At 38.6% G+C, this 13930-nt stretch overlaps 1 protein-coding gene across 1 annotated transcript in view; it reads right to left on the bottom strand.

Moving 5' to 3' along the window:
* ush2a (Usher syndrome 2A (autosomal recessive, mild)) overlaps positions 1-13930 on the bottom strand; it is a 209485-nt gene that overhangs the window by 152627 nt on the left and 42928 nt on the right. Inside the window, exons 14-20 of the mRNA XM_082142594.1 lie at positions 13524-13707; positions 11367-11530; positions 9609-9767; positions 8514-9011; positions 7111-7389; positions 3656-3825; positions 681-825 (exon numbers count right to left, since the gene is read on the bottom strand). Coding sequence (XP_081998720.1) covers positions 681-825; positions 3656-3825; positions 7111-7389; positions 8514-9011; positions 9609-9767; positions 11367-11530; positions 13524-13707 — 1599 coding nt within the window. The remainder of the gene's footprint in view (positions 1-680; positions 826-3655; positions 3826-7110; positions 7390-8513; positions 9012-9608; positions 9768-11366; positions 11531-13523; positions 13708-13930) is intronic.

Here is a 13930-nt window from a genome sequence, read left to right as displayed (position 1 = left end):
CAGAAAAGCCTGATAAAAAAATAAAATGGTGTTCTTGATGACACACTTTCAGAAATTGCGTAAAGAACGAACCTTCCTTCCTCTGACTGCTTGACTATTCAAAATTCATCAATTTTAAAGTATGAAAATGATAGAGATAACCTTAGAGTGAATCTAAAATAGCTTTAGTTTGTATTCCTTTGAGATAAAAGACTTCCTCTCTCAATTGAGAGCAGGGCAGACCATATGTGCTCCAGTTCACCGATGGGTTTACGTACACAATTAAAGGTGGTCTGTCCCGGCCCTCACTGAGGGAGACCTATTCAGCAAACTGACTATGAGCAATGACAGACACTTTCCATTAAAGGTACTTCATTAATATTAACATAAGAATTAACACCTATTCAGGTTTTTCTCCTTTCGACGACAACAAGTATCGAAGCTTGCACACGTAATTGGATGTTGAGTGCACGCACATGCAAACTGTGTGTGTGTACTCCATTATTAACTGAATTTTTAAAAAGTAGAACAGAATTGATTCTTGTATCAGGGTTGAAGTAGCATTGCTGATAGATCATTTTAAACCAATCAGTTGAAGATCTGAAAGTGACTGAGAGCTGCCTTGAAGATTTAAAACGTAACATTACATAAATGGCAGCTCGTACAGTACACTGGATGTAGATGTTAGAGATGGTACTGACCGGAGGGCAGAGTTCGACCTGACGCAGGTGGACTGCTCACGCAGCCCTGTCTGTTGCACACGGTCACAGTAAACCTGTACTCCTCATAGGCCTTCAGTCCTCCTGCAGTGTAGCTCCGCTCCTGTGCTGATCCACTGTACAACACCTGAAACATGAAAACACACATATTACACAGAGTACAGTAACTCACATTTTCACACTTAAAGTGGTAATTCACCACTGGCCAAGTGGGCTTTCAATACAACTTGGCTGCCTTTGTTTTTTTAGTGCTACTTGAAAAGAGAAAACATGCCCTGGGCATAATGCACAAGGCATGTTGCCGTCCAAAGCCACTCCCAGCCTGCTCATATTGAATAGGCTTGACCAGAGTCAAATACCACCTTACTTGAGTAGGAAATACTTCGTAGCAAACTTTAGTCATAATGTTGTTGACTTGTATTGTTCCCAGTTGCAATCATTTAAAGAGTAAACGCTTAGCGGGAGTTAATTTCGGTTTCTGGTGAAGGATCTAGAGTGTCGTAGGCAGTGGCTAAAGGCTGCAAAGAGGCTGCAAAGAATCGTAAATATGGAGAGAACACTGCTATGGTAAATCTGAATAACCTCTGTGTTTTTAGTCTTTATTTTTAACTGGATGGGCTACTTACTTTCAGTAGCGGCTTCTGAATGTAAATTTAGATAGGGCAGATTCTGGGTCTTAGCACTAGTTTATGGTAAAAATTTTGTAAGTTTATATTCTAATTGCTGAACACATGCAGAACACATTTGGCAGAGGCATTATTCAGCCTGAGGGTGGCACTCTTACATTGATTGGCAGGATTTAAATACACACGACACAGGCATAGAATGCCATCTTAGAATTGGCTTAATGTATTTATTGCCTCCGAATGTTGTGTTAGAATATTACAAGTTGTGGAGGAAGTCCAGTGAGGAAAAGAAAGTCATGTCTGTTCTCAGAACAAACATAAAACAAATACAACAGAACTATATAAAGGCTATTCACATGACCATGTTTAAACTAAAGGATTTCTACTTTCATTCATTTTATACACTACTCCACATAGGCAGAACAGAAATGCCAACTAGTTATTGACCTGATGCAGACTAATATACACATGAAGGTAACTTAAAACGTCTTGGTCTGGAGCGAGGTTTATGCAAGGTAACGTGAAAATAAGTGGGGCAGTCTGAAATCCGCCCCAATGGCTCTCAATTAGAGCGCACTGCAGTTCCATTTTTCACCACAGATGTACATTGGAAAATTGTGGGGTGCTGTAGAGCTGGGGAGGGTGTGTCATAATACACGCCTGCCGAAGCCATGCGCTAATTTTTTATATATCCTGCTCACTTTACGACTTAAAATTGTCTAGAAAATCCAAAAATATTTGTTGCAGGATGCTGAACACATTTAAAATGTATTATTGAGTCAATTCATATAAAAGGTCTATGTTTTGGATGAATATTTTGGTGGGGCTCTGCCCACCTGCCGTTACCGATAAGCCATGGCTGTATTCTATATTAGTTTTTGTTTTGTTTTCACAACAGCTACATCAACTTGTCTTGTCATTACAGTAGTGCATACTTACATATATTAATAATTATCTGAAGCGAATAGTATGTTATAAACACAGAAAATAGCCTGTATTTGACCGAAATTCCAGAATTGTCAACAAGCTGACTAGATAGCCTGGTGAATGTTTATATGCTTGCCAATGAAATGAATGGGACGCTGAATATAATTTTGGCTTTAATACGATTTTTTTTCTAATAAATAGCAAGAATAAACCTGGTGTACTGCATGATTCCTGTTCTTTCCGACAACAAAGCATAATCACAACTTCAAAAGTGGGAAGTAGGAAATTTCCGATGGCATGTGAAGGCAGTATTATTCAACAAAGTTGGAGTAGCTACTTTAAAACTGTAGCTTGTTAAGCTACTCATAACAACTAATTCAACTAAAATTAAGCTGGACTTAGTAACTAGAATATAGTAACAAAACCTACCCTGTAAAAAAAAATAAAAATAAAATTTGGTTTGGCAGTGGTTGCCAGCAATTCTCTGTAAAAAAACACAGAGTCTGATTCTGTGATATTTTACTGTATGCAATGAACTAAATAACAGAAAATTTGACAAATACCCTAATGTACAGTACTGATAACAAAATAATATTTATAAAATAGAATCATATGTGATGTATCACATAGGGAGAATGTCCTTTTACTGTTTCATACTGTAAATTATATGGTAATTCATAGTTCTTACAACCACTCAGTACACATGTAGAGTAGACACACGCCGCATAGATCACACCCCCAGAGCTTTCAATACCTGCCTGACCTGACATATTTATTAAAAAAGTGCATATCTGTAGGTTACTGATGGAAAACATCAATGCTAACATACACTTATCAAGCTAATTAAAATCTAAGATAATGAAATCCAATTAAAAAGAGGATTGTTCAAGAAAAGTAATCTTAAAAAACATCCTTGAAACATTTGCCACAAAGACAGGGAAGGTGATTCTGATATGGAAAACAGTGCTTTAAATACAGACTAACATGCAGGAGATGACACTACTTTAACCTTTAAAGGTTTGCTACCTGAACGAAGAAAAAGAAACAAAAAGATTCACATGAGTAAGAGAGGAGACCTTTGTGGACAGTTCAGCCCACGCCACATGCATACTGGGACACAGGCCACAAGCTATGGAAATATGAAACTGGACAGAAATGAAGGTTATTGGGGTCAAAATTTTTTTTTTGCATTTCTATGAAAACCTTTTATTTTTTCAATATAGCAACACATGGAAGAGAAAAACTTGAAAAACTGGAGCAATGGGAAGTGTTCTGTGTGATGCATGAGGCAAAGTACAGGACAATATAGCCGCAGTCCAGTGCTTTAGAGACATGCCAACAGATCAGAAATATTCTGGCCGTGGCCCTTTTCTATCAGGAAAAAATGGATGCTGCAATGGATACCTGAGATACTATAGGTGGAGCGAATGGGTTGGACATTTGTTCTTGGTGAAGGTTGACTCTGTACTCAGTCACTTCGCCCCTGACATCGTTGTCCTGTGGCGTCTCCCAGCTCACTCTGAGTGAGGACGAGGACACAGGAGACACCTGAGGAGGGGGCATGTACTCTGGCACTGTGGAGCAGAACATATAATTCATCAAAACAATAAAACATTTTCCTAATCAGCATTTTTGTCTTGTTTTTCAGCAAATTCATTTACCAGCTTTTTTGAAGCACATTCAGCAAATTTACTAAATTTAGGCTGTTAAGACTTGTTTGAGAGAATACTGGAATTAAGTTTCTTCATTTTGTTTTTCATTATTTTAAGCACAAAACAACATGCAACAAAAAAAGAAGAAGATTAAGAACTAGAGAACAAATGTTGATGTTGGATTTGAAAGCCCGAACCTCTAGCCAGAATTTGAACTTGGATCAAATTCGTTCTAAATCAGATACAGATAAATGAGTACAGTAAGATAACATTTATTTGAATGCATTAGTGAGAGAGCGACTGCAAGTGTGAATTAATCCTACCTGTCTGTGCAGTGTTACTCTACTTGCTCTCTGAGTATACATTTATTTGTCATTTTAACTGATGGAAACGGTTGATATAATAGATGTCTTATCCTGTGGACCCTCTATAGGACAGAATTAGTATTATAGCCACTGTAAACCTTACGTTTTGATCATAATTTATATGAAAACTATAAGTCTGATCAGTTAAAAAAAGATATAGCAACAAACTTCAGAACAGTCAAGGTCTGTGCCGAGTTTGGTGCTTGTAGACTTAAAGCTCTGGTTAAAGTTGAAAAATGTAGTCTCAGAATAAAACTGAATAATATTATTAATATGTTTAATGGCTGGGTAAGGTATTATATATTTTTACTGGAAAAACAACACTAAATAATGGAAAAAATGAATCAATAAAATATTATTATTCCATAATTATTCCATGGAATAGCATAATTTATACATTTTAGTTTCTTTATTAAATAACTGCCAAAATGATTCTGCTCTACACTGATTAATCCTGACTCACTTCAAACAGCTGTTGGGTTGTCCTCTTGACACAACCTTTGACAAGGAAATGCGCAAACTCGAGTGCATCTCGTCAAACAAAAACATGGCCAGATATAGAAAATATAAAGTACACCTCCCTCCCAGTGTCAAAATATAGAGAGGAAGTTGACAGAAACACTAAATGGAGCTTCAGCTGTCTTCTCTTTGAATAAAAGAGAAAGCCTGGATGGGTTCCTTCATGTGAAGCACTTGTGGTGAAAATTTATCCCACATAAACAATCCCTCACATGTTTATGCTAATTCCTCATTTCAGTTTTTCAGGAACTGTCATTCTACGCTGTAACACTAGCCACCTATTCTTTCTCTGCTTAATAAGCATCTTCTCAAAATCAATTCTCCAGGGCTCCCATCTAAATAAAGACTGAAGATACAGGATTTTCTCTGCGGGATGGAGCCACGTTTGTGGCCTATGAAATGCTATACTTGTTTATTTCAAACTGTTGGGATTGTTGTTCAAGATAATTTGTTTCATAATCTCCTCGGATATAAAACAAAATGAAAAGAGCTGCCCCCAACCAAAATGATTTTTTAAATTTAATACAAAGTTTCATATTATTTATACACTGAACAAAATTATAAACGCAACACTTTTGTTTTTGCCCCCATTTTTCATGAGCTGTACTCAAAGATCTAAGACTTTTTCTATGTACACAAAAGGCCTATTTCTCTCAAATATTGTTCACAAATCTGTCTAAATTTGTGTTAGTGAGCATTTCTCCATTGCCGAGATAATCCGTCCACCTCAGAGGTGTGCCTTAGGCTGGCCACAATAAAAGGCCACTCTAAAATGTGCAGTTTTACTGTATTGGGGGGGGGGGTCCGAAAACCAGTCAGTATCTGGTGTGGCCACCATTTGCCTCACGCAGTGTAACACATCTCCTTCGCATAGAGTTGATCAGGTTGTTGATTGTGGCCTGTGTAATGTTGGTCCACTCCTCTTCAATGGCTGTGCGAAGTTGCTGGAACACGCTGTCGTATACGCCGATCCAGAGCATCCCAAACATGTTCAATGGGTGCCATGTCCGGTGAGTATGCTGGCCATGCAAGAACTGGGATGTTTTCAGATTCCAGGAATTGTGTACAGATCCTTGCAACATGGGGCCGTGCATTATCATGCTGCAACATGAGGTGTTGGTCGTGGATGAATGGCACAACAATGGGCCTCAGGATCTCATCACGGTATCTCTGTGCATTCAAAATGCCATCAATAAAATGCACCTGTGTTCGTTGTCCATAACATACGCCTGCCCATACAATAACCCCACCGCCACCATGGGCCACTCGATCGGTTTCTGACAGTTTGTGCAGAAATTCTTTGGTTATGCAAACCGATTGTTGCAGCAGCTGTCCGGGTGGCTGGTCTCAAGACGATCTTGGAGGTGAAGATGCTGAATGTGGAGGTCCTGGGCTGGTGTGGTTACACGTGGTCTGCGGTTGTGAGGCCGGTTGGAGGTACTGCCAAATTCTCTGAAACGCCTTTGGAGACGGCTTATGGTAGAGAAATAAACATTCAATTCACGGGCAACAGCTCTGGTGGACTTTCCTGCACTCAGCATGCCAATTGCACGCTCCCTCAAAACTTGCGACATCTGTGGCATTGTGCTGTGTGATAAAACTGCACATTTTAGAGTGGCCTTTTATTGTGGCTAGCCTAAGGCACACCTGTGCAATAATCATGCTGTCTAATCAGCATCTTGATATGCCACATCTGTGAGGTGGATGCATTATCTCGGCAAAGGAGAAGTGCTCACTAACACAGATTTAGACAGATTTGTGAACACTACTTGAGAGATATAGGCCTTTTGTGTACATAGAAAAAGTCTTAGATCTTTGAGTTCAGCTCATGAAAAATGGGGACAAAAACAAAAGTGTTGCGTTTATCATTTTGTTCTGTGTAGTTACAGTCATCCTAGATTAGCTTTGGTTTTTGCTTAAAGTCAACATGAAATCAAAATTGACCCTATTTACTTTGTTAGCACATATTACTCGTCTTGTGGTGAACAATTAATCTGTGCAAGTTAATACACAGAAAACAATTGTTTGCCATGGTAATCTTTAATCAAAATCTGAAGTTACTTCCGGTCTGGAATGGCGTTCCCTTTCTGATGATGTCAGTTTGATGGCTTGGGTTGAAAACGCTTAACCACTCCGCTCAAACCGTTAGTCTTCTATGAGCAGAGATGGAGAGGAGGAGCGCTAAAGTAAAACCCTGCCCTCTGTTCAATATTCCGTTTCACTTGGAAATACGTCACAACACTGGAGAAAAGTCGTTTGCAACTTCCGATTCACGCGGACTTTAAATGGCTTTCTTTGATAGCTCAAAGTGTGTTCAACTGACCTCCTTCTGCGGTACGTCCCACTACCCACTCTGACAGGGTACTGCCGGCCATGTTAACTGTGAGTACTCTGAAGCGGTAGGTGGAAAATGCTTCTAGATTCGACACCACCGCACTGCTCTCAGGTGGAGTTAGAGCATTCTCATTGGCTGAACTCATTGATGGCCGTGGGTTCAGCCAGCCACTGCTGAGGAAAACCCTTTGCTCTGGACTGTGACTGGTGGCATTTCTCTGCGACTCGTTCAGCAGCTGCATAAAGAGCTCATACCTGATAATTATGCCTGGAGAAAAAAAAGAAAGAGACATATATATGCCAATACCTTCTTCCACAATCCCTTATTAAGCCTCAGAAAGAGGCAGAAGATATTGAGATGTAAGACCGGCCATTGACAATTACACAATTACAGCTGCTGCATGAAATTATGTAGAAAAGAGAGGCAGACAGAGAGAATCAGATAGACACAATTAAACGGAGAGGAAATTCATTGAGAGAATTCTCTAAGGGCACTTTATAATGGTCCATGTTAATGAGCTAATTTGGCAAAAAGCATGATAACTGGCATTAAAAGTCATTGATATACAGAGGGCTATTTTGCGACGCTTTCAATGGCGCGAGGCACAATACATAATTGTATGCAGCAATCAACTGTTTTAAATGTGAAATGTTTCTTTGCGGCGCACAGTCCCATCAGTTTATATTGCGAAATGAAGCATGGGCTGAGCCTTAATCAAGCCTCTTGGTTGTAGATTAAAGTTCGTAAGGAATTAATTTTCATCCCGGCTGAGATCAAATGGCATCTCTATAATAGTATTTCTCATTATTGTAATGATGTAGCTGGAGACAGCTAAAAAGGAAGCTACGACAGAGCAGAAGAGCGTTTCAGCTCTGCCATGTGCATTTAGGAATCACTGTTAAATAAATTATGTCTAACAAAATCATACTCCCTCTAAATTAAAAAAAAGGAGAGATATATTTGGTGACTATTTAAATGAAAAAAGACAACATTAGTTTCAACAAGTTTAACATATTTCATCATATTAGGTCTGGTGGAAGACAAAAAAAGGACACAAAATGAAACTATGTCAAAATCAGGGGGTAGCGATCATTATAACAATGGGAACGCATTCCCCATGACTAAAATGGTGCATATATTCTCAACCAGGAGGCCTCATCAAATGTCTATGGGAGCTGCAGAATGACTTATTTAATTAAAATGTTAAAAAAGAAAAAGAAACCTTCTGAAATTACAAAAATAATTGTGGTTAATTAATTTAATATATGAGGGGCTAATCAAATATTGTGTTGGAGAACCACTGGCATATACCCATGCTTTAATGTGTCCCCCCTATTTTTCAAAGTGCCCCAGTTTAAAAACAGTGAAAAATGCTCTAAGGGTGTCAATACCGTTGGGTAACACTGGAGGTTCCCAGTCCACTTTGAGTTGAGAGGACCCTAGGGTTGTGATTCTGGGTGCAGGCTGCTGCTGGGGAGGTATCTGAGCAGTAAGTACGATCAGACTCTCGCTGCGAGCACAGCCTCCGTTAGTGCAAGCCTGCAGACTGAAGTTGTATCGAGTGAATGGTTGCAGCTCCTCAGCAGTAGCCTCTGTTTGAAGTCCTGTGTAGTGGATCCTCTCTTCTCCTGTCAGATCATGTATCGAGCTCAGGGTATAGCTGTCCATCGGACCAGTGGTGTTCAAGGGCTCTGTCCAGTTAAAGGAGGCGCTGGTGGGTTTGGCTCGACCCACAAGGGTTAATTGGAGCTCCTCTTGCTCGGGTACAGAAGACAGGGTGCGTAAACTGACCACGGCACTGCTGGTGTTAGCACGAATATTACTGGTGATGAGCTGGTAAGAGTATGTTGTATAAGGAGACAAATCGGCATCTGTGAAATGTATAGTTTCTGTATGAGAAAGAGAATAAGGAAGCTGTCAAATTAGATTGATGACAAATGTTAGTGGAACAATGACATCACTACCATTCAAAAGTTCGGGAGTCAGTCTCTTGATCATCAAGGCCTAGTAATGTTTTTTTTCAAGGCCAAGTAAAAATGGTAATATTGTTAAATATTACAATTTAAACTAACTTTTTTATTCTAATATATTTTATTCTCATTCTAATATGTTGATTTAATGCATCCTTGCGGAGTAATTTCTTTAAAAAAATAAAATATTACTGACCCCAAACTTTGCATGTTCTTAGAAATTTACTCTTTGTGTTCATGTTGATTTACATGTACATACTTTCAAGTTTCAATTTACTGAGGTGTCACCATCAAGTAAAAACATATTTCCCAATACTACAGTATAACATAAATTACATATTAAATAAAAAGTATATAAGTTTGTAATATATATATATCAAAAATCATGAATTAATAATTCATCAAAATAGATGAATTCCAGAACACAATATTATATTATATACTATATAGGCAAAGACATTATGGCAGCACCATAAAACATTTGACGTTCAGAAAATCTGCATTAGTCTGACTAACCGAACGGGTACTGGCTATAGCTGGTCTGGATGATCTCTGAATCTCGGAGCAGAGTGTACGTCAGTGCATTGCTGTTGGGGGAGTCAGGGGCTCTCCAGCTCAGCTCTATGGTCGTGGAGTTCAGAACCCGGCCGAGGGGAGGAGGCTGCTGTCGGGGATCTGAACAGGAGTGGTTTAAGACAATGCATATTGCTAATAAATCCGTGAAAAGAAACTAAAGGTGGAAGAGACAAGGTCAAAGCACCACATCTGCTAGCTAACGGGAAAATGGACTATGAATATACAAGAGCAACAATCATTTGTTACATGTAAATAATGCTAACTTAATAAAAACTGTACTGGAGGGACATATTAGGGCTTTAAGAGACTGGGTGAGGTTAAGTGCTGTATGCTCTAAACACATACAGACCCATAAACAGGTCACCTTTCAGTATACATGCTGAATGTTTATAGACCAGATATGCACTGAACCAAGGAAGGGTATAAGATCATGAGAGAAATATAGAAATTATCAGAAATGTAGACAAAGATATAGAAATGTTCAGCTAAAATATAAGGATGCAACATGATTAAATTTGAGTGTCAGCTCATGCAAGTATTTTGAATAAAGTATGTAATAATTCCAGTGTAAATATCACAGCATTTGCGCAAAGGCAGTGAGTTTTGACCTTAGGTATGCTTCTCTTGCGTTAAACTTAGAAAGCAATTTGACTATATTGAAGAAATCTGCATTTAAATTACAGTCACTACAATAAAGAAACTCTCTGATATGATCTATAAGAGGCATTTTCCAATTTTTGAGCCAAATGGAATGTTGAGCCAAATAATTTTACTATTTAAGCATTAAGGCGATTTGGTTCCGGAACCGTGACATGGTTTGACAAGCTTTCTTTTCTATGTTGAAGTATTTCCTATTGAAAACCAAAGTTGGAGTTGTACATATCGAAGGGCTCACCACTCTTTTAGCCACTAGCCTTTCATTTCTGTCATAATTACCATCATGCTTGAAATCTTGTACCTTGGACAAGAGCATTGAAGATACTTTCAAAATTAATAAATTCCAGCAAAACCTTCAAAACCAATTTATATTTGGGAAAAATAAATAAAGTATGAGTGCAAATGCAACCCAGAGCTCAACGTGAACACAACATAAAAGCAACAAAAACTCAAATTTTCATTTCATGGGATCATGCTGATTAGAAATAAACTTAATTTAGCGGTAATTTAACACTGATAAATGATTGAAAAAAATTAGCTTGGTGTCAATAAAATGTATTATTTGTATTGTGCATGTGTTGTTATGCTTATTGCAGTATTGTGCCGTTAGCTTATCAACATGCTAAAGTAAAACTATTGAAATCAGTTACGAGTTATTCATATATACATGTTTATGTGAATAAATATAAAAATGTTGCCTAATAATCAGTGTTGCTATAGTTAAGTAAAACTAAAATTAATAAAAAAGCATTTTCATTAACTGAAATTAAGCTGAAATAAAATATAAATATTAGATGAAAACCTTAAATGAAACAAAAATTACAAATGTTGTCTTGTCAACTTAATTAAATAAATTAAAAAAAATACTAAAACTAAAACAAAAATAAATAAATTACATTTAAAAATAAATAAATACAAAAGCACATAAAATTCCTGATTAAAAAAAATTAAAAATAAATTGATAAATACAATAATAGTATATAAATAATACTAAAATAACGCTGCTATAAAACTATTCCTCAAGTATATATTGATTCTGACCTTTACTGCAGCCCAGGTAGTTGTTTGGATCCATGTGACTGGCTCCCTCCACACAGGCGTCACATTTATCTCCAGTCACATAAGGCTTGCACAAGCATTGCCCCGTCTGGGGGTGGCATGTGCCATTGAATCCCCCCACAGGATCACATCCACACGCCTCGCACCTAGACACATGAAGATCACAAGAGACACAAAAACCATTTTCATAAGATAAAAAAACAGTATCACTTCTTATGACATTGTCTATGTCTGTAGAGGACATGAAATCAGGTAATTAACCAAAAGTAACAAGTCCAGTTTTATTTACAAAAAACTGTGAGTTTCTCCGACTAGCTAAGATACGAAGAGTTGCACAAAGTGAATGTGTGCATGTTAGTGCGTGTGTGACTGTGAGAGATGGACTAAATGGAGGCATTCACAGATGCACCTGTCAGTGACACTTCTGGGAGGGGTGTAGGGGATGGAGGAGGAAAGGCCCTGAGGGGCCAGCAGCGGGTGATGCGGGGGCCAAGCGCCTGACACCCTCGAAAGCAGCTGATAAAAGCCACAGACTCTTAATGAGCTGAAAATTTGTTCTGTCAACTAGAGGGGTGTTTTGGGCAAAGCCACCCGTTTCCTAATGTGGTTCGACCTTGACTCCTCGGAAGGAGACTGTGAACTTTTTTTTTCCTTCCCCCGTCATGCAAAAATGAAGCCAGTTGAGGTATCAAATTCTGTGATCAGTACCAATATTGCGATGTTCCACATGCTTACATTCTCCATATTTGAAATATATCAGTAGCTTGCAGCTATCAAATAAATGACTCCAGATTGCGCCTCGACGTTTGTCTAGAACAGGTGTTGCAAATAGAGCTGGAAAGTTTGCAGACAAGAAATTGAGCAAGTTTGACTGGCAACAAGAAAAAAAGAGTGAGCAGATATGAATATGACCTACACTTCTGTTAAATAAAACTTTTTTCCCTGCAAGGTTAAATGATTAGCCAAGCACCATTCTCCATGTAGCCTATGTTTGTCATTTGCTGTGATGGCTAATCTTCCCTAACCATATTGTGGGTTTTTAACTACCTCTATTAGGTGGTCCGTAGCGGACTACCCAATATAAGAAAACAAAATAAGATGCATTGTCTTATTGATTCCGGGGCGGACAAATGAGTTTATAATATTTAGATAAAGAAATCTTTATTGTGTAGGATCTCCTGATGCAGTTCAAGCTTCCCCTCTAATCAGTTTAAATAGTTCATTTTTCATCCTTACCGGGCGAACGAGTGCAGCTGGATGGATTGCGTATGCAGTGATCTGTCACGACTCGTATGGATTAACAATTTGTGATGTCCGGTAGCCCTGTTGTTGATGCATTGAAAACACGCACTCATGCTATTTGCATCTCACCAGCCAACAATAATGTTCCCCCTACCTACTGCGCATCCCAACATCATATTTTTTATTTTGGGGGGGAAACACTTAAAAGGTAAACGATGGTTAATATGGGAAGCGCTGACGATGTCCCCCACTGTTCCTTTTCTTCACCCAGCATGGCTGGAGTAGTTATCTATCTCCTACAAGCCTTCAGGAAGGTCATTCAATGAGACTCCAACCAAACCACCAAGACTTAAATATAAAAATAATCAAAAGAAAATCTACCGTATGTAGGAAACGGAGAAAAAAACAAACATGAAAAATCATTTTCCAATCCATTGACTCCTGAGAATGCCAAGTTTTCCATCCCCAACTTAGGCCATATGTTCAAGCTGGGGAGCTGCTTTGGAGTATATCATTAAGACAGCTAACATATGATGTATTTACAACCTAATTGATGTATCCAACAAATCAACTATGCAGAGAGCATTAAAATGCAGCCTCGTTTAGAGGCAGGAGACTTTTAATGGCTAATTTGACCTTTGCTGGCTCTGTCTGAACCCGTGGGCCAGTAAGCAGCTAACTGGCTCAAATCGCTATGAAAAGTGATGTGCATGGTTTTCTAAATGGGCTTTATTCACTAGTGTTCAGTCTCGGTGACGGGAGGGAGGTCTGGAGTAATTTTTGACGGTGATTTACACTGTTCTATTTAACTTGAAGATATATCTTGCTGCATGTTAATAAATGAAAACGTCTTTCTCGAACATGACCGAAATAAGGGTGTTAGGCTATAGCACTGACCTGCCAGCGCTTGGATTAAAGCCAAAGAAGAGATCCTGGCACTGGTCGCATCTGCGACCGGTCAGTGATGGGTGAGCACACACACACTGCCCTGAGTGGGCAGCACACACCTGCCCCACTGCTCCGACCGAGTGACATTCACACACTTCACACTCGCTCATACCCGCCTCGGACAGGAAGAAACCTGCAATGACAGGATGCGAAGAAACACAAACAGACTCATTATGCATTTGATTGTGTGCTCTCTGATTTATTTCCTCTTTTTTATCACTATGAAAATAAGAAATCTGTCAACATTTCCTTGAGAAAAAGTGCAAATTAATGTAATGTTTTCAAACACATAATTGCATGTTATTTACAATGATATGAAAATAAATGTATTTTAAATGTAGATAGTTAAACTGAAG

Source organism: Leuciscus leuciscus (assembly GCF_965113295.1).
Source record: "Leuciscus leuciscus genome assembly, chromosome: 17".
In the NCBI taxonomy this organism is placed as follows: Eukaryota; Metazoa; Chordata; class Actinopteri; order Cypriniformes; family Leuciscidae; genus Leuciscus; species Leuciscus leuciscus.
This window is presented reverse-complemented; position numbering and strand designations above follow the sequence as displayed.